Source organism: Tyto alba, unplaced genomic scaffold (assembly GCF_018691265.1).
Source record: "Tyto alba isolate M040663 unplaced genomic scaffold, T.alba_DEE_v4.0 Super-Scaffold_41, whole genome shotgun sequence".
In the NCBI taxonomy this organism is placed as follows: Eukaryota; Metazoa; Chordata; class Aves; order Strigiformes; family Tytonidae; genus Tyto; species Tyto alba.
Window position 1 is genome coordinate 3304369 of NW_024881317.1, and position 24808 is coordinate 3329176.

Genomic DNA, 24808 nt, shown 5'->3' on the forward strand with positions numbered 1-24808 from the left:
ACAGGCAGCTCTGCCTCCGACTCCTGAAGACCAGGGATGGCGGGACTCAGGGATGGTTTGTGGTTCTCCAGTGTTCTCCGTGTGCATCTCTTATTAATTCAGATCTTTTGAGGCTTCCTGAAATAAGAGCTGGTGTTTGATAAGGCTCGGACTGAAGCAGGGTTTAAGCAGTTCACTCCATTTAGCCCTCCTCTGAGAGTCTTCTGGTGGTGGTGTAACCCTGTGGTACATCAGCACATCTGCAGTACAGGGATTACACCCGGCCTCTTCCAGAGGTACTGAACAGGCTGAGGCTAGAAGGGAGCTAAGAATAGAGATCATAATTAGGTCAGCAGCTTGCGATGGCCTGTGGGACAGGAAGGTTGATGTGGTTGGGTTCCTGATGGCACTTCTTAATTATTAATCATCTATGTTACAGCAGAGCCTCAGTAGCTCTCTGAGGTCAAGGGCTAGCGGTGCCCTACGGCGCTTAAGGCATCCTAAGTGGAGTGAAGATGCTGTAGGAATCCAGAGTCACAGCAAAGCTCATCTTCACATTGCTTTAAACATGGGACAGACACATGGAGATGGCTTGTCCCTGTCTCAAAGACCCATCGTTATCTACAGGCCTAATGGTGCTAAGGAACAGGAATGGGGTGAGTTGGCCCAGATCATGGCGGGGGCTGAGTCAGGAGCTGAGCCGTGCTGCTCTGAGCTCTCACTTGGATATCTCAGATGCCAGGGATCGCTCAGGACACAGCTGGGAGTTTGCCTTCAGTAACTGAGAGATGTTCTTGCCCAACTCTATTTCCAGTGCAGCTGAGGGGCAATGCCACATAGATCGTGGATGAGAGTGAGAAGCAGGAAAAGAGAAGGATGGGATAAGGAGGGGCAGGTGCTGTTACCAAATACCATGTCTTCAGGCACAGCCTTAGACAGATCGAGGCTCTCTGCAGCACTCAGCAAGAGTCCATCCGAAGGGCTTTGACAGAGACTGTGGGTTCCACTAATGATCTTTCCCCATGGAAAGCCAGCTTTCCTTCCAGACTTTTCCTAGAAAAACAGATTTTCATTGTTCTGAGTTAATGCAGATGCATCCATCTGCCTTTAGTTCTTCCTTCCAAGTTGGCAGTCTCCATTTGCTGCCAGACTGTGTTACTGTAGGCTCCTAGCATGTTGTGCGTTCGAAGCAGAGCTTGTAGGAAGCATTCTGTGTACCTGGCATCAGGGAGGCCACGCTAGAAAGTGGCTTCCTATCATGTTTCTCTTTTCAAAGCCATACATGATGGTAATGTGAACGGCCATTGCTGGCAGACAGAATGGGGCAGAGCACAAGTGCTGATCGCAAAGAAAGCAGGTTGTGTCCTTCTGCACAGCCAAGGGCCTCCAGCCAGTTCCCTCTCTGCTGTTGCTAGATGTACGTGAATTGCAAATCGATCTGATGTTGCAAATAAATCTGAATTGCAAATGGATCTGATGAAATAGGTGTCAGCCCCTGGCAAACATCAACTTCTAAGCACAAGGATGAAGTTATTAGAGTGAAATGGCTCCAGTCACTGAAGCAAGGTGAGGTGACTGAGTAAGGAGTTTTGGGGCATGTGACCTGTGAGCCAGAAGCATCTTCTATTGACCGTGTCTCCTTCTTGTTTCTGTGCAAAAGGTAACAGAATATCATTACTTGCCTCACAGCTTTTTTCTTGGAGATTTCTCCTGCATCACCCTGCAAGGTGATGTGCTGGCCTAGGAAGATTACAAAGAGAGCTGGTATAATGATGGTTAAAGAAGAGTGAGAATGTTCCCACTGAATCCCAGAGACTGACAAACTTAGGTCCCCAGGGCCATTTGGTGTTTACTGACTTGAGGGGTGTGACCGTATTTAAATCTCTGGTTCTGTGGCTTTTCTTAAGGGTCTTCTGATGCTTTCTGGCTATTACTTTTGGCACCTTGACTCCTGTGAATTAGCTATGTTCTGAACTCTCAGCAGATGGAGTTGTGGAGATGCTGAGAGATGTTCCTACAACAGCACAGTGAGTTAGTGGCAGAGGCCAGTGGAGACTCTTTGTCTTGAACCACAGGTCCAGATCCTGACCTTGCTGGGGAGCTGGGACATCGTCCTGGCTGGTCAGGGCTGAGGCACTGTGCTGGAGCTGTGGGGAGGATTGTTGCCCACAGCAGCCAGGCAGGTTGAAGGACTGGACTGGAGCAGCACAGGTCACATCAAGGATGGGGCCTGGTTATGCCCTTGTGCTGCTGAGAACGGCGTGTTACACTGGCGTCAGTGTTGTCAGCCATGGGACATGCCTGGTGTAGTGTGGTGGTTCCTATTGTGATGATAACTTTGCAAAACATCCTCTTGCAGCCCTTGTCTGTCTTGTCTGTGTTCCTGGCAGCTGCTGGTGAATGGCTGGGGCTTGCGGTGCTTTAAGGGCTCAGCTTGAGTAACATAAGCTGTTTGGGTCTTAGAGTTAGGGCAGGGACACAGCTCTGCCATTCTCCAAACTGCTTCAGAGACACTGAGGTACCTCAGCTCCTTTCTTCACTTCTTTTTGTTGGCCTCTCATCTGATCCTAGAGGCTTAACTCCTGTACACTGAGTGACTTTCTTTTAAGGAGCTTGTTTGCAATAAGGTCGGTGAAAATGTGCCAAGAATGAGGAAAGGTTTATTTAACAGTTATTATTTAAAATGTTGACATTATCAGTGATGCTCCAACGTGGTCCTTCTGGTAAATGTCAGTGTCCACTGTGCCCTAAGCTTGGGTTTCCTATTGCTTCTGCCACATTCTAGATAAAGGTCTGCTGCTTCTGCCTCACAGAAACTCTCTGTGATGTATCTGAAGGCTTCTAAGGATTCAGATGCATGGCTTGAGGTCTCCAACGCGTTGGCTGATTTTGGGCCTGCAGCAGAAAACCAGAAGAGCCCTTATTCTTGTAAGCAGCAGCACCTCCCTGTGCAGCGGGGCCGCAGGGCTGCGTGGCCGCGGCTGTCGGCGCGGCACCTCCTGTTTATTTTGCCTAGCTCCCGCTCAGAGCGATGCAAATGTAGGCTCTTCCAAGCGCTCGCTGGGGAAGCAAGCAGGAATTCTTCGTGCAGTCTGGCTGGCTCCCGTCCCTTTTGGCGTGATGCAGAGCAGTTTCAAATGCATGTACGCAAACAGAGAGCCAATATTGACAGCTTTACAGGAAGTGGAGTGGCGGGCAAAGCACACTCCGACTGCTTTGCAGCAGAGCTAAATGTACCCTGGTACTCTGTACCCTGAAGGATCAAGGTTTGGGGGTGGGGGAAGACCCCCCTAAAAATCCAAGGCAATTCTTGGAAACCTGCCACTGCTCAGCCTCTTTCTGGGCTTCTGGTTACATATAGTTCAGGGTGTCAACTTGTGGCTGAGCAAGTATGTTAAAAGATTTCATTTCTGAGCTGAAATCTGTCAGCTGTATAAAGAAGCCGAGGGGAATGAAAGAGGATTGCCTGATGGCCCCACTGCCTGTCTGGGCTGGGACCTGTGTGCTCCCCAGGCTTCCAGACACAGGTCACAGAGCTGGGGAAAATGTTTAACAGGCTTTTTCTCAAGCCAAGTGAAAAGCAGTTTCTAGAGCAGCTCCTCCTGCCACACTCAGTGTACAACATGCTCCGTGGAGAGATCCCAGAAGCTGTGGCAGGTGCTGGTCTGAGGAGTGTGTCCAGGTAGTAAATGAACACTCCTCATCCAAACTTATTAATATATATATATATATTTTTTTAATCACAGAAGTGTATTTTATCTATTAAATTCTCCATTTTACATATATATATATATGCAGACATTAAAGGAGCGGGTTTTGTGCCTGCTATTAGGAGTGCAGGTTGCACTGTGTATTTTGGGATCTGTTTGCTGACTTCTTTGTCGGGGATTTTATGATAGTAGTTTGAGATACGAGTGTTGTATGTGGAGGTCTCTTAATGGCGCAAAGAAAGTGATTGAACTTCTGTGTTTTAATCATTTATGTATGCTTCTTTGTATGCTGCTTTAAAGATGACGATGCATAGCTGCTCTGCTGCAGCACTAACCTAGTAAGTAGGAAGAGAGACTCTGTCCCCATTCCAAAACATGGAGATAAATTCATCCCTGTTCAGCTTTTCAGTTAAATGTTTGCATTGACAAATGCATTACTGCTTACAAAGTGTTTTGAGGATGTGAGGCAAAAAGACAATACAAAACTGATTTATTGAGCTCATTTGTATTTTGGGGCAGAAAAAAACATTACACCAATACAGTGTCACTTGTGCAATAAAAAACAGGTTCCTTTTCAGCCTTCCTTCCGAGATGACTCGTGCACTAACCCAGACACAGTGCAGCTGCCTGGAGAGGCAGAGAAGGGAGCATTTCTGATGACAGAGGCTGTGGGCACTGGTGCTGCCAGATTGCACTGGGACAACTGTTGCCATCCCATTACCCAAGCATTGGCAGTGCTGGAGTTTCTGCTGAGGCACACATCTAAAAGCCTCCTACAAGGCGTGTGAATCAAAGCCTGATCTTCCGCACAGGAGGAGTTTTCAGTGCTGAGAACCATCAAAGCAGTACCAAATGTTTAGTGAATTGAGTCCATAATCTTGAAACTGAGAGTCACCCCTCCCCAGCTTCAATGATGGAGGAAAACAACTTGGATTCAAACTGCCGCGGGGACTGGTATAGCAAAGGTGGAAGAAAAAACCCCAAAAAAGCAAATGGTAATTTTCAGAAAGGATGTGTGATTGTGAGAGCTGCCTTTAGGGAGAAGAGGAGGCAGTGTTTGATTTGTGATACTTTGGGGAGGCCTGAATTGCAGGGTGTTGGAAGGGCAGCACTCAACATCTCTAGCCACTTCTGAAAAATCACTGGTGCTGGTCCTCTCTTGGCTGCTTTGCTTTCCTGTTTGCAAAGCTGTGCACTGCTGCGTTCAGATGAGAACAGTTATAAAAGAAGAACATGCTCAGCAACAAGCATTTCAGGTTTGAGATCTGACATTGTTTATATTGCTCCCAAAGCAGATATGCCAGAGTGTTAGGATACAGTTAGGCAAGTGTCCTGCCTAGAGATGTTACATGCTAGCTATCTCCTGTCCTGGATCTAGCCCAGAAGTATAAATAAACTGTAGATACATTTCCAGGACAGTGTAAAGGGAGGAGGAAGGCAGGTGTGGAGGATGTTTTTTCTCCTCCCTGGTTGCTGTCAGCTTTCTCCCTGAACAGTCCAGGGAGGTCTGTGAGTTGTCTGAGAAAAGGGAGAGCGCTAGGGAATGGAAGCAGGACATGCTCTGCAAACACAGCGCCTGCATTTTTGAAGGTGTGTGCTTTGCAATGGGTAATTTGCTCCTTTATTGTCTGCAGAATAACAGCAGCGACAGCATTGACTTTCTCTAATGAACAGCTGCTCAGTGCTAGAATCTATTCCCGGAGGAGGCTCACAGGGATGAATAAGGTTTCATGCTCCTCCTTCAGAGAGGGTGAGAAAGTTCGCGGAAGATTGTTGCTTGATTGTTGGATATCTCCAAATCTTGAACTGCTGACAGCCGAGAGCTGAACATGTCACCATGCAAGTCATGTTTAACCTTCCAGCACTTTCGTCCAGGCAAGGTGTTTATGGAGTCAGGAGAGAGGTGTTAGTTCCTGTCCAAGAAGTCATCCTCTTGTCACTGTAAACGACCATCACAAATCGGCTGAACAAAAAACATTTTCCTCCTGTTCCACTGCCTGAATATTTCGCGGATACTCTGCACTAACAAGAGCAGAGAGGCGGGAGAGGATAGCTGATGAGTTATGAATGCATTAGAGGCAGACCCAAGTTGTAAACTCTTGGAGTTTGAAATCACTCATGGATGCTATAACTCAGGCTGTGACTTCAAATAAACATTTTGAGCTTTGTCCCAAGCATCTCCCCATGGTGCCTCCCTTCACATCCCTGCCCAGAGTTCCCCTTTGCTTTGAGACATTACAGATTGGATTTTTAGAAGTTAGGCAGCCTGCGTACTGAGATCTGTCTGGCATGCTCACTTGCTGTCTCAAGGTTCCATGTGCTCCCCTCCCCACCTCCTTTTGGTTTTATACCACACTTGATCATAAGAAATTTGTTGCCTTTACTCTGTGCCTGCCCACTACCTGGCCCTGGAACCCAGCTCCAGAGGCGAGAGATGCCTGTGAGAACAATGGTGCAAAGAAGTAGAGCACCCAAATTTGGTCTGACTTTCCTGTCTCATGATAGGAAAGTAGAAAAATGCATAAATGGAGAAGTCTGCTGTGAGTGAGTCATTCATATACAACAGAACCTGGGGGAATATTTTGAAATATTTCTGCAGATCATCAGTAAGTCTTGTCCCTGTGATGGCACCCTTGCCGTCTCCCTGTGCCAACACAAGCATGTGCATGGGTTGATGAACTGTAGAGGAAAAGAGTCTTCTGTTACTCTTCCAGTGCCCAGCAGACTTCTCGCAGTCCTAGTGCACTACTTGGAGTCATCCCAGAGCTGTGTTTGGCACCCTACAGGTGTTTTTTCAGTAAAAGAAGGTAAAATTGATCCATCTGATTCAGAAGGGCAAAAAGTCTACAAAGGCCATCGGTGGCAGTGAGTTTTGATATGAATCCATGGGTTGTGCCTTGGATTTTGCCTAGAGCAGCTTTGCTACTTGGAGTAACAAAACAAAGCTGGGAGGGGGGAGAAATCTCAAAGATGAAGTTTTAAATAGCAGCACTGTGAAAGCTTTTAGTACCACAGAATGGACAGCATGGCACAGGTGCATTCAGTGACCTGTTTTGTTCAGGCAGTGAAAGATGTCTTGGAAGCTGCGGCCCTTTTTAGCTTTGGTTCTAACAATATTCCCTCTTGACCTGAAATTATCTTAATGGCAGTGGAGACAGAATACTCACGTTGTTTTTACTCTTTGATGTTTGTTGGAATCCCCTGTGCAGAGGTTTTCCTGGTTAGCTCAGTACTGTTCTTGGGAACTCTTCAAACCAAATGAAACCCAGTTCATAGCCATTAACCTGTGTGATCTGCCCTGTCCAACCAGCCTATTGAGATAGCAAGTGAAAAATGTACTCTAAAGAGGGCTCAATTTAAAGAGGAGCTTGACTTGTAGACTTGCTCTGACGAACCCACAGTGAAATAGGAAGCTGGACAGAAATGTGTTTGTGTGTGCAAGCAGTATATGGGGCATTCATCCATGCACACGCCCAGGAATGTACTGGGAAAACAAGCAGAACTGTTTGTTTTAGTAATATAATTTCAATAATAATTAGTGGCAAACCCATGTGGGGTCTGGGCTAATATGTTTTCCCAGCAGTTTTTCAAGGCTGAAACCAGAGTGTTCGCTGAGGGAGAAGGAGACAAAAATGAATGTTTGAGCTCCAGATCCCTGTGGCTGTTACTGCTCTTGGTTGTCAGAGGGACCTTGAGTTTGACTATCAGGAAGCCCCGATATCAGCTCTCTTTGTACCTTCTGCAGAGTAAGTATGGAGCTGATAAGTAGCTGATTGTCAGCCCTTTGGGTTGCCAGGCCTGGTTTCTGCTGGCTGGCCATCAGCGAGCTCCTTGCTCTTTCCCTTCCAGAGCACACAGGGTGCAGGAAGAGCAGCACCAGAGGGAAGGGCGGCACGTGGTGCTGCTGCGGGACTGTTCAGAGTGAGGGTGGTAAAGAGTTTTGCTGGTCCTTCCCCAGCCAAGAGAAGTACAAGGAAAGGTGAACCTATAGGCTGTGCTTTTACAGCAGCAGCTCTGCTAAACCAGGAGACTGCAGAGCTGGGCTGGTGGCTCCTGGCGCTGTTTCAGAGTGAAGATTTGTGCAGCTCGTAAAATCCCTCTCCTAGTGACTGGCAGCACTATGAGGCAGCTGTCTAGGGACCAGGAGATATGGGAGAAATGCCTCACATGAAGTTTCTAGAACCTGTAAGGTGCCTTGGCCAGCTGGCACTTGGGGCCATGCACCCGAATGCAACAGATGAGTGTTTAAGTCAGGTTTGAGGAGCTTTCTCTCTTCCTCTGCCCTAAGCTTGGTAGAGAAAGCTACTTGGAAACCTGGCAAGGAGTATATTGCCACCTGGCTGGTGTTATTTTTCACTCTAAATGTATTTTTTCCCTCAGAACTGCAGAAAAGGACAGTTTTATGCACACAGGCGCGTTTCAGCCATGTTCTGCCCAGCAGGTACACCGGCAGCTGGTGACGTTGGATAAAGCAGCTCACTCCTGTGGTAGGTTGGAAGTCTGTCCCCACATGCTCCTGCTCCCGGGACCTGGAGTGCAGACACTGCTGCCCCGTTTATTTTCATCAAAAGCTGCCATGGCCCCACAATAAGTAATGGGTCTCCAGAGAGGGCAGATGAGGCTCTCTGAGCCCTGTGCAGGGTGAGCCGGGCCTGAGCCTGTGGTCTGTGGAGATGTGTGACCATGTCTAGCCATGCTACCAGCCCCTCAGCAGAGAGCAACCCCTCACCTGGCTCCTTTGCACCTCCTTCCCTGACTCACTCTTAAAACCAACCTCACTACAACTTGTTGGGTTCTCCAGTGTCTTCTCACCGCTGTGGCCTTCCCTGTAATGGCTGCTGTAAAAGCCTTTTCCTTTGCTTCTGGTGCTTTGTCATGTGTTTCCTTACAAATCCTGGCTGGAAAGCTTCTCCTTGTTCTTTCTCTGATATTGCTTCACGTCTCTGCCATGCTGGGGCAGAGAAAGGGTAGAGGCCTCGCATTAACAATGTGCTGAGCAGCCTCACCCATCCAGCCAGGTCTCACTGGAGTCCCTGCACTCAGGTGTTTTGCAGGACTAATAATTATTCGTGGATTTTAGTGCTTTGTTGAACTCCAGCTGGAGATAAAAGCAAGCTGCTGTTCCAAGGAGCCTTGGGTTTCTCTGATCCTTCAGTTTACATGCCCGTTGTGGAAGCTCTTGTGCCTGTTTTTGCATCAAGCCCATTTTATGTCTCAGTAGTTCTCAAGCCTGGCCTTGGTGCCACAGTCAGGAGTGGCCAGGACTTTGATCAGTTTGTCAGTGAGGCCTCTGAACCCACAGTCTGATGTAGTTTCTTCCTGACACTGTTCTGTCCCCCAAGTTTTCGTGCTGTGGTTGGATGTGACGGCTGTTAGGCTGAAAGTGTCTGTAGGCATGAATGATGTGATCAGCTAATGTATGTGAATGTGGCAAAGCCCTGGCCAGCCCACACTGTACTGGAAACACAAAAGGAGATTATGTGTGCCCTGTACACACCAGGCTCTCTGTGTAGTGTACTTGTTCCATGGGAAGGAGGGTGGCTGGCTTAGCTTTTCCTTCGTGCCCTGTGGCAGCTCTTATTGCTGGTGTTTGCCCAGGGCTGGGGTTGCAGTTTAGTGTGGGCCAGCCACTGCCCCAAGTAGGGGACCCCAGGCGCTCCTCGGTCTCTGCTTCCATCTGCTGGACAAGCTCTGGCTCCTGCTCTCTCCCATTTTTCCTTGGTGCCTCAGGGATTTTACTAGCTCCTTTTAAACTGTGCTCACGTAATACTACAGATGGAAATCCCTTTCACTCGTGTATGGATGGCAAGAAGATGTCAGTGTTGAACCAACTCTCTTTGGCAAGACCTCTGTGCTGGAGTAAATGGCAATGAGCCTGGAGATGGGCTGAGCACAGCGCGTTCGGTGCAGCAGTGTGTAGCCTCCTGCCATGCAGGCAGCCCTGTGTGCTGAGGCCAAAGCTTCTCTGATTTATATTCACAAGAAAGTCAAGTATGAGAGAGTGTTGCTTGGATGCCACATGAATGGCCAGTGTGGGTCAGGCCAGAGGAGGTCCAGCCATTGCAGTGCCATCTCCAAAAGTGACCACAGCAGATGCTAGAGGAAAGCATGTAAAAAAAAAATGGGCAAGGAGGACACATTGCTTTCCTTGGACATCTCCCTCATCATCTGACAGGCTGGGATGTGGGAACAACTTGGGCTGGGGTCTGCAGTGAAACCTTTGTATTTAACAGTCCCGTTAAATGTGTCCTTCATGAGCTTGTCTGAACCTCTTGGTTTTGAATGCTGCAGCATCTTGAGACAGCAGGTTTAACTGTGTGCTGTGCAAAAGCTCCTGCTTTTATTTGTTTGAGATGTGTTGCCACCAACTCTCTCTGGTAGATTATGGGAGCACTTGGAGCTGGCCCAAGAATTATTTGTGCTATGTGACTCCTCTGCAGTTATTTCTTCCTTCATGAGGACAAAACCAAAAGTGTTTGTCAGAGTTAGACGTATCTGGGAGAGCTGGAAGAACAGGGTTGCTGCTGTCAAGGATCATGAATAGTCTGGTTTGCTCAAAAGTGCTCAGGTTGTTTTAATCCGACAACAGAAATTCAGCTGCTGCAAAGGCATTTCCTTCACCTTCCCTTAACCTTTGCTCAGCAGTGGGAAGATACAGGCAGAAGGTTCATTTCAACCAAAAAATCCCCATGGCAAAGACATTGTGCAATGCAGCCTGTAAACACTGCTTGATTTAACTGTTGGCTGTTCATCTGTGCATGTATAAACTAAATAATGCGCTCCCCTCCAGATGTGTAATGACTGATTTAGTCTTTGTGGCATCAGGTGAAGGCCTGGACACAGAGGCTTGACCTCTCTTTCTTGCAGTTTACAGTACAGCATCTGGATGTTTCAGTTTCTTTAACCGAGTTACTGGATTCTTTCTGAGCTGTTACAGTGCCTTGGCAAAGGGTGTGTTGTGTTGCTGTTGCTCTTTTTGAGGGTAGCGGTGTCTTGTTTCGTCTAACAAATCGTTTAGCAACAGTCAATGAAGGTACCAGGCTGAAACGCTATTTATTTTCCATGTGAAAATCCTGATACTAATTTTTACTAGGGCCAGTATGATTAGAGTAAATCTGCAGGGCACCCCTTTGTTCATTTCCTTAGCAAAAATATTGTAGTCATGTGAAAACAAGACTTGCTTTTCTCTTCCAGCTGGTCATCACCACACGTGAGACTGCCTGGGGAAGCACGGTCGAGGTGACTGGGCTCTACATTCTGTGTTTTTCTAGGGACTTTGCAGTTTGGAAGGACAGACTTTTCTTTTTATTTTTGACATTAGGTTCCCAGCCAGCAGGAGGAGATGTCACCATCGTTGCCGCGCCGGAGAACACCACGGTGGTGGCTGGGGAGAGCGTGGTGATGGAGTGCATGGCGGCTGCTGATCCCACCCCCTTTGTCTCCTGGATACGACAGGGTGAGCGTGAGGGACAGAATTCAGCTTTTGTTGACAAGAGGAACCTGTGGATACTTTATTTTAAAAATCTATTAAAAAGCAGAAAAATCTGTCGGACAGGAAGGGTGCTTGTTACATCAGTGCCTAATGACTCAGGTGGTGTAGTGTAGGGTGTCCTTGCTAAACTGGAATTAATAATTAAATCTAGAAGGTTAGAAAGCACGCAGTTCACTTTATAGTTCTTTGCCCTGTGAAATATATGAAGTTCTACTGTGTGGATGCCTTTTGATCTAAATTAGTCATCCTCAGTGTATGAGCTTGAGCAGTGAAGGTCACAGAGATGGGGTCAGGTCTATGCCAGTCCTCCAGGGACCCAGAGGTTAGTTGGGGATTCTGTGGAATTTTCTATTGCCTTGGTGAAATAACTTGTATTATCTTGCAGGATTATAAAACATGATAAGATCTGTTAATCATTGGAGTGGCCGAGTGTGTTGCTGGGAGGTTTTTATTAAAAAATCTTACTGTGGTCAGATTGGTAATGGAAGGATCGAAAAGATGCTTGGGTCTTGTCAGAGGTATACAAATGAGCCAGACTGGCATACGTTACCTGGGGCCAATAGCCTAAGTCACAAGTAGGATGCTGGTGTCACTTCACCAAGTGTCACGTCCATCAGATGTGTTTCAGAGGATCTGACTGAAGATGTTCCCAGCTCAGGAGTCAGTTCTCCCCTAGAAAAGGCTCTTAGTCTTTTTCATAAATCAGGGTCATGATTTAAGACTCCTCTCCCCTGTAACCATTTATTGTGGTTGGTCTTCAGCCCAGACTTGTCCACAGGCAGTGATTTTAGTGTATATAAACATTTCCTCTTCCCCACAAAAAAAGGAGCAAAAAAGTCTCTGAGGATACAGCTTTGGAAATCAAATCAGCAAGAATTAAATGTTCTGGCAGAAATGTTTCTGGTTTATCCTGTGCACTTCACAATTAGAAATACCTTTCCCATGCTAGATCACTTACTCATTGCTTTACTGAGAGCTACTGATGCCCATAGTAGAGTAGATATTATTAGAGTTAAGACTATGAAAGTCTTTTGGATGAGGGGAAGAGGAAAGGGAAGGGAGGAAGGACTGGTGAAACAGTTCCTTGCATGCTTTATTTTAAAGTGCTTGCTTGGTCCCCCTCTGCTTCCCAGTGTGGACTCTTCAATTAGAAAAGATGGATTAACAGTGCTAGCAATTCTGTGTTACACAAGCATGTTCCTTTCCAAGACTTCGTTAAGGAGCAGGCTGGGTTACTGGATGATTAGTCATGTAGGTAACAGGGAGGACTGTACCTCTGGGTTGCCAGTTTGGCTCTTGCCAGCCTCGGTGGTGTCAGCTAATTGCTACCATCTGGAGGCAGATTTTCAAACCGCTCTAGTGCAAATGGGGTGCACAGATTTTCTCCTCCTCTGAGCATGCAGCCACTGAACTGTGAGGCCATCTGAAGACCCCCAGAATGGAAGGAGGGGGCAGAGGATCTGATCTCAGCTGCATTCCCTGCTGATGGTGCTAAGTACGTGCAGCTGCTCACAGTGGAGGTGGAGAGCTTGCTTTTGTCTTGAGATCCAGGCTCAGCTGAATCTGTGAGAGGTAAAGGCAGGGCAGTGCTGAGTTTTTGCTGTCTGAAAGACATCCGTGCTTCTGCAGGTGGAGAGGAACAAGGTCTGGTGTTGCACAGGTGCTGTACAAATTGGCTGGCTCTCCCAGTCTGCTAACTTGTGCCAGAACTGGCCATGGGTTCCTGACCTCCCACCCAGGCCTGTGCTTGGCCATACTGTCCCCAGCTCTTGGCTTTGCTCCCCCCATGCTCATTCAGATGTACCAATGCCGTGGTCCCCAAGTTTCTCACATCAGAGCAGTCCAATGCACGCTGAGGAGCGTAGGGCTATTTGAAGTTGTAGGACAGCTCAGCTTCTTGACCAGGGAGCCAGAGCCACCTTTTCCTCCCTCCCTACTCAGCAGTGCTGAGCATCTAGCCAGGGGAATGGGGAGAGGGCAGCTCATGGCCTACATCTTTGACCTGAGCACCAGAGCCTTAGGGAGAACCAGGTGTCTTCCTGACACCTTACAGATCAGGAGCCAAGCTGGGGACGAAGAATGAATTGGGAAGCTCAGTAAATTTGGGTTCATGTCCAGGACCCAGAGGAGGGAAGAACCCCTGAGTTGTTAGTGATTCAGTGCTCTTGCTGACCTTTGCATTAACGAGTGAGGGGAGGAGGAGTGTGCGTTTGTGCGTGGGGGTCAGCAGGCAGATCCAGCAGCTTTTCCAAAATGTGTGTTAGCATAGCTTTCCCTTGAATGTGCTATTCCTAAGGGGTCTCATTGCAGGCACACCCTAGGCATCAGAGACTGTTTTGATCCAAAACAACTTCTTTGGTTGTTACAGGCTAAACTAAACCTTGGGCCAGTGTTGGCTTGGGGTGGCTGATGCTCGGTCAAGCACCAAGGAATGTCCCAGCAGGAATTCTCCTCTGGGCTGGAGTTTGGGATATGGGGGTCTCTCCGCTCCCCAGCTGTGATCCTGGCTCTAGTAGATGTGTTGTTTACAAGCCCTCATAAAGGGCAGCTTGGGGTTCCCTCCCACATTTGTGCACATTTCTTCCTGCAGATGGAAAGCCCGTTTCCACAGATGTGATTGTGCTGGGCCGGACAAATCTCCTCATTCCTTCCAGCCAGCCCCATCACTCAGGGGTGTATGTCTGCCGAGCTAACAAACCCCAGACCAGGCAGTTCGTTACAGCCGCAGCTGAGCTCCGGGTCCTTGGTGAGTGGAGAGCAGGATAAATGCTCCAGGTAGCTGTAGATTACCTGGACCAACATCCAGGAGCTCCCCAAGAAGTTGCATTTGTGGCCTGTGCTGGGTAGGAAGGGAGCCAGGTTAGATCCAGGAGGCGCCCTGGGTTGGCATGGGTCTCAGTGGGAGAGTCACCTCTTTAATTTGGGGTTTAGTTCCTTGTATGTACTGAACTGTTTTCTGCCTTACTCTTGTTCTCCAGGGTTCCCCCATGGAAATCTGTATCACCAATTAACTTTCAGTATCGTGGAAGCCAGCAGGGAGAACAGCCTAGGATCAGGGAACGCAGCACATGATTGATACAGAATTTATTTTTCCTTTTGGACAGAGTCTAAATTAAGCCTCTAGAGTCTGCCTGGCAAATCCTATCTTGTAAGCAAAGCTGCTACTGAATAAAACATAGCACTGAGTGGGGAGGAGAAGGGATTTGTTTTGCTATCTTTTCCTCCTCCTTCCTGCATTAATTTCTCCTCTCTCCTCCCAGCTACACCCAGCATCTCTCAGGCTCCTGAAACCATCTCTCGCACCCGAGCCAGCACGGCCCGGTTTGTCTGCAAGGCAGAGGGTGAGCCAGCCCCGACCATTCACTGGCTGAAGAACGGCGAGGCCATCCTCTCCAACGGGCGGGTGAAGGTGCAGAGCAGTGGGAGCCTCGTGATCAATCAGATCGGGTTGGAGGATGCTGGCTACTATCAGTGCGTGGCTGAGAACAGCCTGGGCATGGCTTGTGCCACTGCCAAGCTCTCGGTGATCGTGCGGGAGGGTTTGCCCAGCGCTCCCAAGAAGGTGTCAGCCGTGTCCCTCTCCAGCACCACAGTCCTTGTGTCCTGGGAGCGGCCAGAGTACAACAGCGAGCAGATCATTGGCTTCTCATTACATTACCAGCGGGCTGTGGGTAGGTGTTATCAACCAGTGCAACACAGCTGTGTGGCAGGTACAAGAGTACAAGACACAAGCCACGGGTTGATGTTTTTTTCCCAGCTAGTGACAAGTGTGAGGCAATTCCAGTTAGTCTAGCCCTCTTCATTGCAGGTAAAGGAATTTTCTCTTAGAGTCAGTATCAGTTTGTGACAGTGCCTGTGGATTAGCTGACATATACTAACTTGTTGACCAGCAGTAGCATGTCCACATAGCTGCGTTGTCTGGATTCTAGTGAGACCAGGTACTTCTGGAAGTGCGTTTTTATTCTTTACTTTTTCCTCCAACACATTGATTTTATATGCAAAGGGTGTGATTATTACTGGACGTATTAAACAGCCAAATTGTGTACAAGGGTAATCACTAAATTATTCACACCCAGAATCTGAAGTGAGGCACTTGGGTCTCTTGAGCTCTGTCTTCCCAAATGGCTGGCAAGCCAATACTCTTACTGAACTGTGGCCACAGCTCCTCTGAAAATTAACGTGGTAGCTTCAGCTCCCTTAGCATGGATTAAGGAGCTTGAGTCAAGATGGAGAAGTTAACATTGAGGCACTGAATGTTTCTGCCCAAAGAATTCACATAAGAGATGGGGTTTGTGCAGGTGCTGGAGAAACTGGAGAAGACAGAATGATTTTTTTTAAGATGGATTTGCACTATAGACCTTGTGAGTTAAGTGATTTTTTGAGGAGTGTCTTGGCAGTTCGCTGACCTGCTGATCAGTGTTTCCTTGGCTCTAGGAACAGATAATGTGGAATACCAGTTTGCTGTCAATAATGATACCACTGAGCTGCAAGTCAAGGACCTAGAACCCAATACCAACTATGTCTTCTACGTGGTGGCATATTCTCAGCTCGGAGCCAGCCGGACATCCTCTTCCATCATTGTTCAGACCCTGGAGGATGGTGCGTTGAATTAGATGGGCACTGGTGCCTAAAAAGTGTTCTTGGCCTGTTGCACTTGAACACTGAATATGCTATGGAGAATAGTATCAGCTGCTAGAAACCTAAACCTGCTTGCTGCTCCTACAGCTTCTTGTCAGAAGCCCTTTTAAAAAAACAAACAAACCAATCAACCATCCAAAAGCAAAGCACCCTGGTCTGATCATCAGCTTGGGTGATGAAGAGCATGAAAACAACCTCACTGACACTGAGGCCCATGAGCATCCTGTGGGAACTGCACCTCTGGGCTTTCACCTAGCTAATGTGATATTGCTCCAAACTTGACTCTGGGCCAGACTTGATTTCAACTCCGAGGATAGACATCTATTGCAGCTTGTAGGGGTGGGAGCAGCCTTGAGGTTGGATGTCTTAAGAGCCTGTAGTTTTTGTTGATTTTGCCATTTATCACATAGGATTTTGCAAGCAGTAAAGGCAGGGTGCCAGAAGGACAGCTGCCCAATGGGGGAGGACGTGCAGCTTTCAACAGGCTGCAGGACAGAGGCAAGAAGCGATGGTTTTGGCAGACCTCATACAAGCCCCTGCTATGCTGCAGGGTGCATTATGTGCTTTTAATACTCCTGACATAGTGAACTGCTTGGTCCCGAGTGTATGTGTCTGAAGCCTGAAAAGCTGAGTTGAAAGCATGAAAGCTGCCTGCAGCCCAGAGTTGTGATTGTTAAGGGAACGGGGATTCCCGGACTGAAGTCTGGGCCTGTGAGCCATTTCCTTTAGCGTCTCCTTCGTGTTCCACAATACAGCGTGGGCTGATTAGCTGGTTGGTGCTAACCTTCCCAGTTTGAAGTGGACACGAGGTCCCTATGGAGCCTGTTGAAGCTGAGCAGCCCACCATCTCCCCTCCCCAGACACTCCACCGATGCTCTGAGCTGTTGAAGAGCTGTGGGATATTGGTTCCACCCGGGACAGGCAGCATGCCACCAGTGGCTGTGGCAGGGCCAAGACCAGGTAGTGGCCTTCAGCCAACTCACAGAACTGACAGAGATGTGTTGAGGGCTTGCCTTGCTCTTTGCTGACTTCTTTTTGCTTCTACTCAGTTCCTAGTGCTGCCCCTCAGCTGTCCCTGTCAAGCATGACTCCTGGTGACATCCGTGTGACATGGGTGCCTCTTCCTCCAGAGCTGAGTAACGGCAAGATAACGAAGTATAAGATCGACTACTGCACCCTCAAGGAAGGTGAGGGAAACACAGTCTGGGGTGGCTTGTGTCTTCTGCTCCAGCATGTTATCAGCACGTTACGTCGAGGGTAGGAGGTGGAAGGCTGAAAACGGAGGGACCCCTTTCTACCCGAGGGAGGAGGACAGCCTTTTCTCAGCCTGGCTTTGCTGTTGGTGATCACAGCAGTGCTGGTGCTGTGCTACTTCACACTACTTTAAGGTGCCTTTTTCTGTGATTGTGGAGGAGCCTGTGTCCCCAGGGGAATGGCCTGACACTTGCATGTTTGTGCTGCCCCGTGAATGCCTGTACGAGCAACCCTTTGGTGCCGTTGGCACTGTGTGTTTTGGGGGAAGAGGTTTATGCTGGTTAGGGAAGAAGGGTAAATGCATTCGATTCCTTTAAAATGGAGCCTGATCCAAGTGATCCTTGTGGGGGAAAAAAAAAAAGCAACTATTCCAGCCAAGCTGTGTTGCTCTATTGTTGAGTTTTATCCAGTTTTATTTCTATTGTCAGACACTCTAAGAAGCCTTCAGCAGGGATGGTAACGTTTACCTATGCTGGCTATGGCTGTTCCAATTCCACGTGTGCTTACTTTTCAAATCCTTCTGGGTATTTGCTCTTAAAACCGTCAAAGCTCTGCAGCTTCTCACTTCCCAGGGTCATGATGCTTGCTAAGACAAGGATGGGGAGTATGATGAAGTGCTGGACATGTTCCCCTGTGTTTGATCTGGATTAGTAGTCTGCACTGTGACTCCTGGCTCTTGTTTCTTTGCCCTGAGCCTGCATGTGGCTCTGTGGCATCGTAAAACCTTGGAAACGTTTGCAGTCCAGGGATCACACTCAGCAATACGCTGTTATATAGCAGGGACAGAGCTCTCAGCTGAGTTTGTGCCATGTGAAGCTGAAAAGCAAGACCTCTGCATTCACCAAACAGGCAATATGAATCTTCAGCAAGACCAACTAGTTGTACAGTGAAAATCCTAGGCCATTGTCAGCTTAAATTTCCTGTTATCTCCCTTATGAACTTGGGTGGGCTGAAAAGGGAGCGATAAAACCTCAGTCTGGGGCGGGTGAAAGTGTGAATTTTGCAGAAAGCAGGGCTGGTGGACAGTTCTGGTTCAAATTAAGGTGAGGATTTAAATACAGCAATGAGAAGCACTGGGTCATACCATCACCTACCATTGGCTGTGCTCATGTTCTGCTGTCACGTCAGCAGCAGCAAGATTTCTGACAGCTCCCCTCCAGGCAGGCCCAGTGGTGCTGAAGGCAACCTGCAGTTTTGAATGTGATAAACGGGGTTGTCACTCTGGATATTAGCTCTGCCCAGTCTTTAGTTCTAGTTTTTCCTGGTGGCCTGAGGTTGCACTGGGAAAAGCCAAGCCAGCCCAGGGTGTGCAAATCATGGTGGGGGTAGCTAGGCTTTGTGCCTGCTCAGCTGTATTTCCTTTTGACTGACAAAGCCTTGTTTTCAATGGTGTCGCCTTGGTTTCAGCAGATCAGGTTACCTCCATTGAAGTGGGTGGAAATGAGACACAAATCACTCTCTACTCGCTCCATCCCAACAAAGTATACAAAGTTCGCATCGCGGCCAGCACCAGCGTGGGCTATGGGGCCCCTTCTGAGTGGACCCAGCATCGGACTCCTGACAGAGACAACCAGACACATGGTAGGAGACTGGGCAATGCCTGGGATTCGGGGCAGAGTGTGCAAGACATTGGGAACTTGAGGCGTAGTCAGAGATACTTGCTTTCACTAGGGAATTACAACCATTGGTTTTGGTTAGACCAAAGTACCCGCTTTTGTCTTTCTGTTCAGCAGCTGCTGTATATTTTGCTGCTTGCCTGGGTAAGTGAGTCTTTTCTCCCTCCATGTCTAGCTGTTAAAATTCTTTAAAAAGAAAGAAAGAAACAAAGAAAAACCTCAAACTCTGATGTTATGACATTTGGGAGTGAATAGACAATTCTGCCAAACAGAGCTGAGCCCAAGCCAGACTCCAGCAGTGGTTAAATACTCCAAATACATTGAATATATCTCAGAATATATTGAGAAACTTCCATAGTGGCTTTGTGACATTTTTTTTCCTGTATCACCCAGCTGGTAAAGTCAACAGTAGAGCCTGAGTGTATCACTCTTCACTGTGAGACAGTTGAGACATCCTACTCACAGGAGAGCCTTTCCTCACACCCCTCCCTCACTACCGAGGACAGCGAGGATTCAGGAGAGCAGGGAAATGGAGACAAGTGGCTGAATGTTCTTCTCTTGTCTTGTTATTCTTCTAGTTCCATTTGCCCCGACAGAATTAAAAGTCCGAGCAAAGATGGAGTCTCTCCTGATAACATGGCAGCCCCCAGCCAACCATGCCCAGATATCTGGCTACAAGCTCTACTACCGAGAAGTGGGCCCGGAGGAGTCCAGCAATGAAAGCCCTTTGGATGGTGCTGAAGATGAGAGCTGGGACATAGGACCCATAAAACTAAAGAAGAAAGTGAAGCAGTACGAGCTGACTCGACTAGGTTAGCTGGTTACATCTTAGCAGTTGGTATGGAAGCCCAGGGTCTGTCTCTTGCACTTTGTAGCTGTCCCGGGATTCTTCCAAGAGGCTGAGTTATCTGCTTGGCTGCAGATACACAGGTCCAGCACCATGTGAGCTTTTGTAAGAACACCCAAAATAATTTCTGAAGTGGGGCTCTTGGAGCTTGTTCTACGCAGAGTTTAAAACACAGAAATTTTTGATGCCAGTGTAGCAGAGATTATATTTTTAACCAAGGGCTACTAATATACTTAGTATATGCTAATAAGTGGATCTGAATCAATTAGTGGTTTTTATTGTGTTACTATAGAGAGTGCTTAGATTAAAATCTCCAGTCAGGACAATGATCTCTCCTTCCCTGTGTATTTCTAAGAAGCTCTATAATTGCATGGTATTTGAAATCTCTCTGTATTAAAATGCAGAAATGGGTTAATTCACAGTGTGCTAATTTGGGGTCAGTATTCTCCACCTCCCCCTCAGGGAACAGGGCTAGAAGAGTTGAGTGTTTGTGGCTGGAGAACAAGATCTGCCTCCCTGGCTAACTGTGCTTGGCGTTTCCTGTAAGGAGTTATGTTTTTAACATCTGATTGTACCAATTAGTTGATTTGCCCATTGATACAGGATGGAGAGAGAGAAGAATGTCACGGCGGATGCATCTTTGAAGCAGGATTCTGCTTCTTAGAGTTCTTCCATCCCCCACTTCATGCTTCATCCCTGTTACTGCCCAGTGAGCTGAGACTGCAGAGCGAGTGTTTCTTGTGCTGGTTCATCTTGCATGTCTAGTGTATATATTATACATGGTGTAAAGATCAAGCTGCAGTACCTGGAAAGACAGTTTGTGTCATCACTAAGTAAGCTTCCAGCTATGTTGCAGCCATCCTGCCACTGAGAGGGTGTTAACAGTTATGAGTTTATCTGAAGAATTTAGGTCTGTAATTATTGCACTGAGGAAACCACATGTGAACATCATCACGCGCTGCTCTAACCACTGGCAAGTCAGTTAGCGGAGGGACTGGGGAGTGAGCTGAATTGGTTCCAAATGCTCTGGCACGGTGATGCTGAGAAGGCTGCTTGTTCTTCTGTAATTACTTCCTTAAATTTGGGCATCCGTCAAGCCCTAATGGTTTCCTTATGATTTGGCGGTTGTGTATCGGCTGTCATTGTGTCAGGAAGAAAGTCTCGGGTTTCTTCCAGCCGTGGATGTTCTCTCTTCTCCCCCTTGCGCTGTTGAATGACGTGCTCTTGCACGCGTACAGTAAAGGAAGGGGTCAGGAATCTGGCTGTGCTGAGAAAGACAGGGGGTCTGGATGTGAAACAAGGAGGAGGAGTGGTTGGGATCCAGAGGGGTTTAGTTTTATAACGGGGAGCTACCCTCTGCAGGTACTTATATCTGCATTCAGGGTCTTACAGGCAGAGTGGGTAGCAGTTTCAGGAAAGGTTGTCAGCCCTAACATGACCTGTGGCTGATGGGGAATCAGCTGGGGGGATTTACCAGCTCATGGATGTCTGCCTGGGAAGCACAGCAGTCGAAACGTCTCCTAGGATCCCTCTAAAAACAAACGAAATACCCACACTGTCTCTTGGGAGTGTCTCTTGATGTCAGAGTAAGGGGGCTGCATGTGGTGAACCGTGCTGTCTGGTGGGAGAGTGAGATTTGCCCAGGCTGGCCCATGGGAGGTGTGCTGTTGAAGAGGTGTCATGGCTGAAACTACAAACTGGGTCAAGACCTTGAAGAGAGTAGAGTGGAGTGGAGTAGAGTAGAGTAGAGTAGAATACAGTGTTCTTTGTTTACATAGAACAGAGTATTTCAGTTGGAAGGGACCTACAGTGATCATCTAGTCCAACTGCCTGACCACTTCAGGGCTGACCAAAAGTTAAAGCAAATACTTAAGGGCATTGTCCAAATTCTTCTTAAATACTGACAGACTTGGGGCATCGACCGCCTCTCTAGGAAGCCTGTTCCAGTGTTTGAAATGGTGTCAGGAAAACCAGGGTTAGGCACAGGCAGAGCTGTAGCTCAGATGTGGTTGCATACCATATTGCAAATAAGGTCCAACTTCCCCATGGGAGGCTACATACTGCAGCAACACAGTCACTAAATGCCCCTTGGCTCCACATCTCCGCAGTGTCACTGAAGCCAGCACTCTGCTCCTTGTCTTGTCTTGGTTTGGGGTGTGGCCTGAGAGACAAAACTCCTGTCTCACTGCTTGTTCCTGCATAACTTGATTTGATTTCCTGGGTTTTCTTGTTGTTTGTTTGTTTGTTTGTTTGTTTGTTTGTTTTTTGTCCAGGAGCACAGCAGGGCAAGAGGGGAAGCACTTTCTGGGGGACACAGCTCCTTTTGAGGCATGCCTCAGGCAGAGGTTGATGCATGTGCAAAGCAGATTCGGACAGAGCTGCTTGAGCACGATTGCTCTTTATTCACAGCAATCGCCCAACTGTTACACCAGCAAGGAGCCCTGCCTGCATTTCCCTCCGCTCTTTTCCTGTAGCATTAGGTTGTGTTTTAGCCTGCAGTAAGGTTCCTTATGCTGGTCTGGTGCAAGATTCTTGTTTTCTTTTGCACTGGCTGGTCCTGCTACTGAAATGGTGCCAGCTTTGTCCACCATCTCTTCTCTGTCCTGCAGACTTCATCATCTTTTACCTTACCCCCAACATCTGGCTTCTTGATTTTGCCTTTGGTAGTGACTCAGTGCTCTCTATTTGAGCTGTCTGAAATAAGAGCAGGCTTTTCTCCCATGTTTGTGCTAACCTCTGGAGCAAACCACGTCACTTTAGTGATATTGCTAATGTCATGCCTTGTATCTTGTCTGAGAGAGGTGGGAAGCTGTTCAGAGGCACATAAATACAGCAATTTCATGAGCCCACAAAATCAAAAGGAAGCTGTCCTGAAACACCAGGAGGGCTTTTCCCTGAGAAATTCTCATTGGTTTCCATCTATGTTCTAGCAGTTAGTCTCTGTAATAGTGTGCAACTACCAGAGCCATAATTTACATAAAAAATAAATGGTAAGGACCTGATCCTGCCTTCCACATTCCCACGAAGGAAGATTGCGTTCCTCTGGGAGTGACTCCCTGGAGATCAGGACATTTTTCTACTTAGAGGCAAGTATGGTGTATGGCATCTGCCCAACAACACCTTGAAAAACAAAATGAAACAACATATTTAGCATATTGGATATATTATGCAGTCATCCAAATTAGTGATTTGAAATTATCTGGACTAGATTATTCTGCCTATATTTAATGTATGATGGAATGCAGTGAAATACATCTGTTTTCATACTGCCTACTACCTTCTTGACAGCTTGATAGAGCTTTATGTCTGCATGTTCTAAGAGCTTGAACATCTGGGCCTATGTATAAAAATTGAAGCCAAGCCTCTGACTGAGAAATCCAAAACACCCCTATTTTCAGAATGTGAATTGCTTGATCTTGTAGTAGAGCTCCCCTGGCTTCACGTGTAAGTGGCTGCTGTATTGATCCTACCCAGGGATGGAGATGGAGGACTTGTCCTTTCCTTCACTTCATTCTCCCAACAGGAGCTGCCTGCAGCTGCAGCACATCTGTGAGCTCTTCCTCATCATTTTGGATCACATCATCCGTGATGAGCTCGTGTCCCAGTGAAGCCCAGCCAAGTGCTCAGGCAGGAGGTGGAGTGTGCGTGCTGGCGAGAGACGGGCTGGGGGTTTCTTTGTTCCACCAAGCCCATAGTCCCAGCCTTTGGAAGTTGAGTCCCCTTTGGTCTCATCCCCCTTGTGTGGATTTGAAACATTTTCCTGTGGCTGGAGAGTGTGGAAATGCATCTCAGGCTGCCTTGGAGGCAGACAAAACTGTTTGCTTTTGGGATTCTTTTGGGGACAAAAATGTGGCTGCACTGTTTTTATATTCTGAGCGCGAACATGTGTTGTGGAGCAGAGAAAGCCTTTGGTAATTGGTACCATTAGCCTCTGGGAGCATAATCAGTGCAGTAATAATAAAATTGGCATCAATAAGAGAGGTTTTATTCTGCTTACGTTGTCTGGCAAAGAGAGCAGTGATCTATCAGGGCAGGGAGTGAACAAGCACGTCCCAAATTAACAAAATTCATCAATGCACTGCAGCCAAGACAACCAAAGACAGTCTGGACTGCTCTTGCTGAGCTTCTGAATGAGCTGACTGCTGAAGGGAGAAGCTGGTGTCTTGTTTGAGAACTTTGTATCTCCCAAGTTGTTTTCTTGATTAAACATCTTCATTAAAAAAACCCCAGATGTTACTTCACACAGTAGAGGAGTATTTCAGCTGATGAAAGGCCAGAGGAAAGAGGGAAGTGAATTTTGGACCAAGGCAGCACTGCAGGGAGACAGAGCACCCTGTCCTGCAGCTCGGTTCAGGCCAAGTGTGAGGTTCCCCAGAGACTGCATGGCTGTCTGATGGGAAGCGTGTGTAATGAGGACCCTCAGGTTTCTGGTGTGGCCTTTGTGTGCGCTGTTGCTTTTCAAATTGCAAATCAAGAAACTCTGCTGTGGAGGCAAAATAGTCACCATGCAACAAAAGCTGCCAGTGACTTAATAGGCACGTGAGGACTGGCTAGAAGGATGATCCTCACAGCAGCAAATAAATCAGAAAGGACTTTAGACATGGGAAGTGCATTTTGGAGAGGAGAGGGTGTCCTCGCTCCTCAGGAATAAACAATGCAGTGCATCCACTTCCGTGGGGGAGAGAAGTCACCATACATAGGTTTCTTTAGTAGTTTGCAAGGGAGAAAGATCAGGAGATCCTGGGATGATGTGCTACAGGCTGTGACTTTGGTTAACCCTTCTTGACTGGGGCAAGTCCATTTGCTGCTGGTAATTTCTGTAAAAAATGAGGGGAGAACTAGGGAGTAGTTGTGACGATATTCACCAGCTGTGAGACAGTATTTGAATGTGGAAAGCTTGTAAGTGATGGGGGACTCCCTGCTGTATCTTTAGGAAATACAGCTCTGTTCAAGCTACTTTCTTGGACGGTGAGAAAAGCTGGTCAGATCAAAAAAAACCCCATGTCTAACTGGGGAGGGTTGGTAGCAAAAATAACTCCAGACAAACCTTGATTGATTTTTCTAGCTCCTGGGAAACTCTATGAGGTGAAGCTGGTGGCATTCAATAAGCACGAAGATGGTTATGCAGCGGTTTGGAAGGGCAAAACAGAAAAGGCACCTGCAACAGCAGTAGGTGAGGAATGCCCTTCATTTGTTGTCTGTCTCTTCTGCTTGGCATGTGGCTTCAGAGGAAGGGTAGAGGTAAAATTACAGAAGGTGGACTTGAAGGGGG

The 24808-nt window shown here is 47.6% G+C and overlaps 1 protein-coding gene across 3 annotated transcripts in view; it reads left to right on the forward strand.

The window, feature by feature from the left end:
* Positions 1-24808, forward strand: part of IGDCC4 (immunoglobulin superfamily DCC subclass member 4) — a 101322-nt gene that overhangs the window by 57310 nt on the left and 19204 nt on the right. Inside the window, exons 5-12 of one of the 3 annotated variants that reach the window (XM_032994262.2) lie at positions 11011-11145; positions 13772-13927; positions 14442-14852; positions 15616-15780; positions 16869-17006; positions 18481-18654; positions 19268-19501; positions 24602-24709. In XM_032994262.2, the coding sequence (XP_032850153.2) occupies positions 11011-11145; positions 13772-13927; positions 14442-14852; positions 15616-15780; positions 16869-17006; positions 18481-18654; positions 19268-19501; positions 24602-24709 (1521 nt within the window). The remainder of the gene's footprint in view (positions 1-11010; positions 11146-13771; positions 13928-14441; positions 14853-15615; positions 15781-16868; positions 17007-18480; positions 18655-19267; positions 19502-24601; positions 24710-24808) is intronic. The other 2 variants (XM_032994263.2, XM_032994264.2) reach the window with 2 other exon arrangements.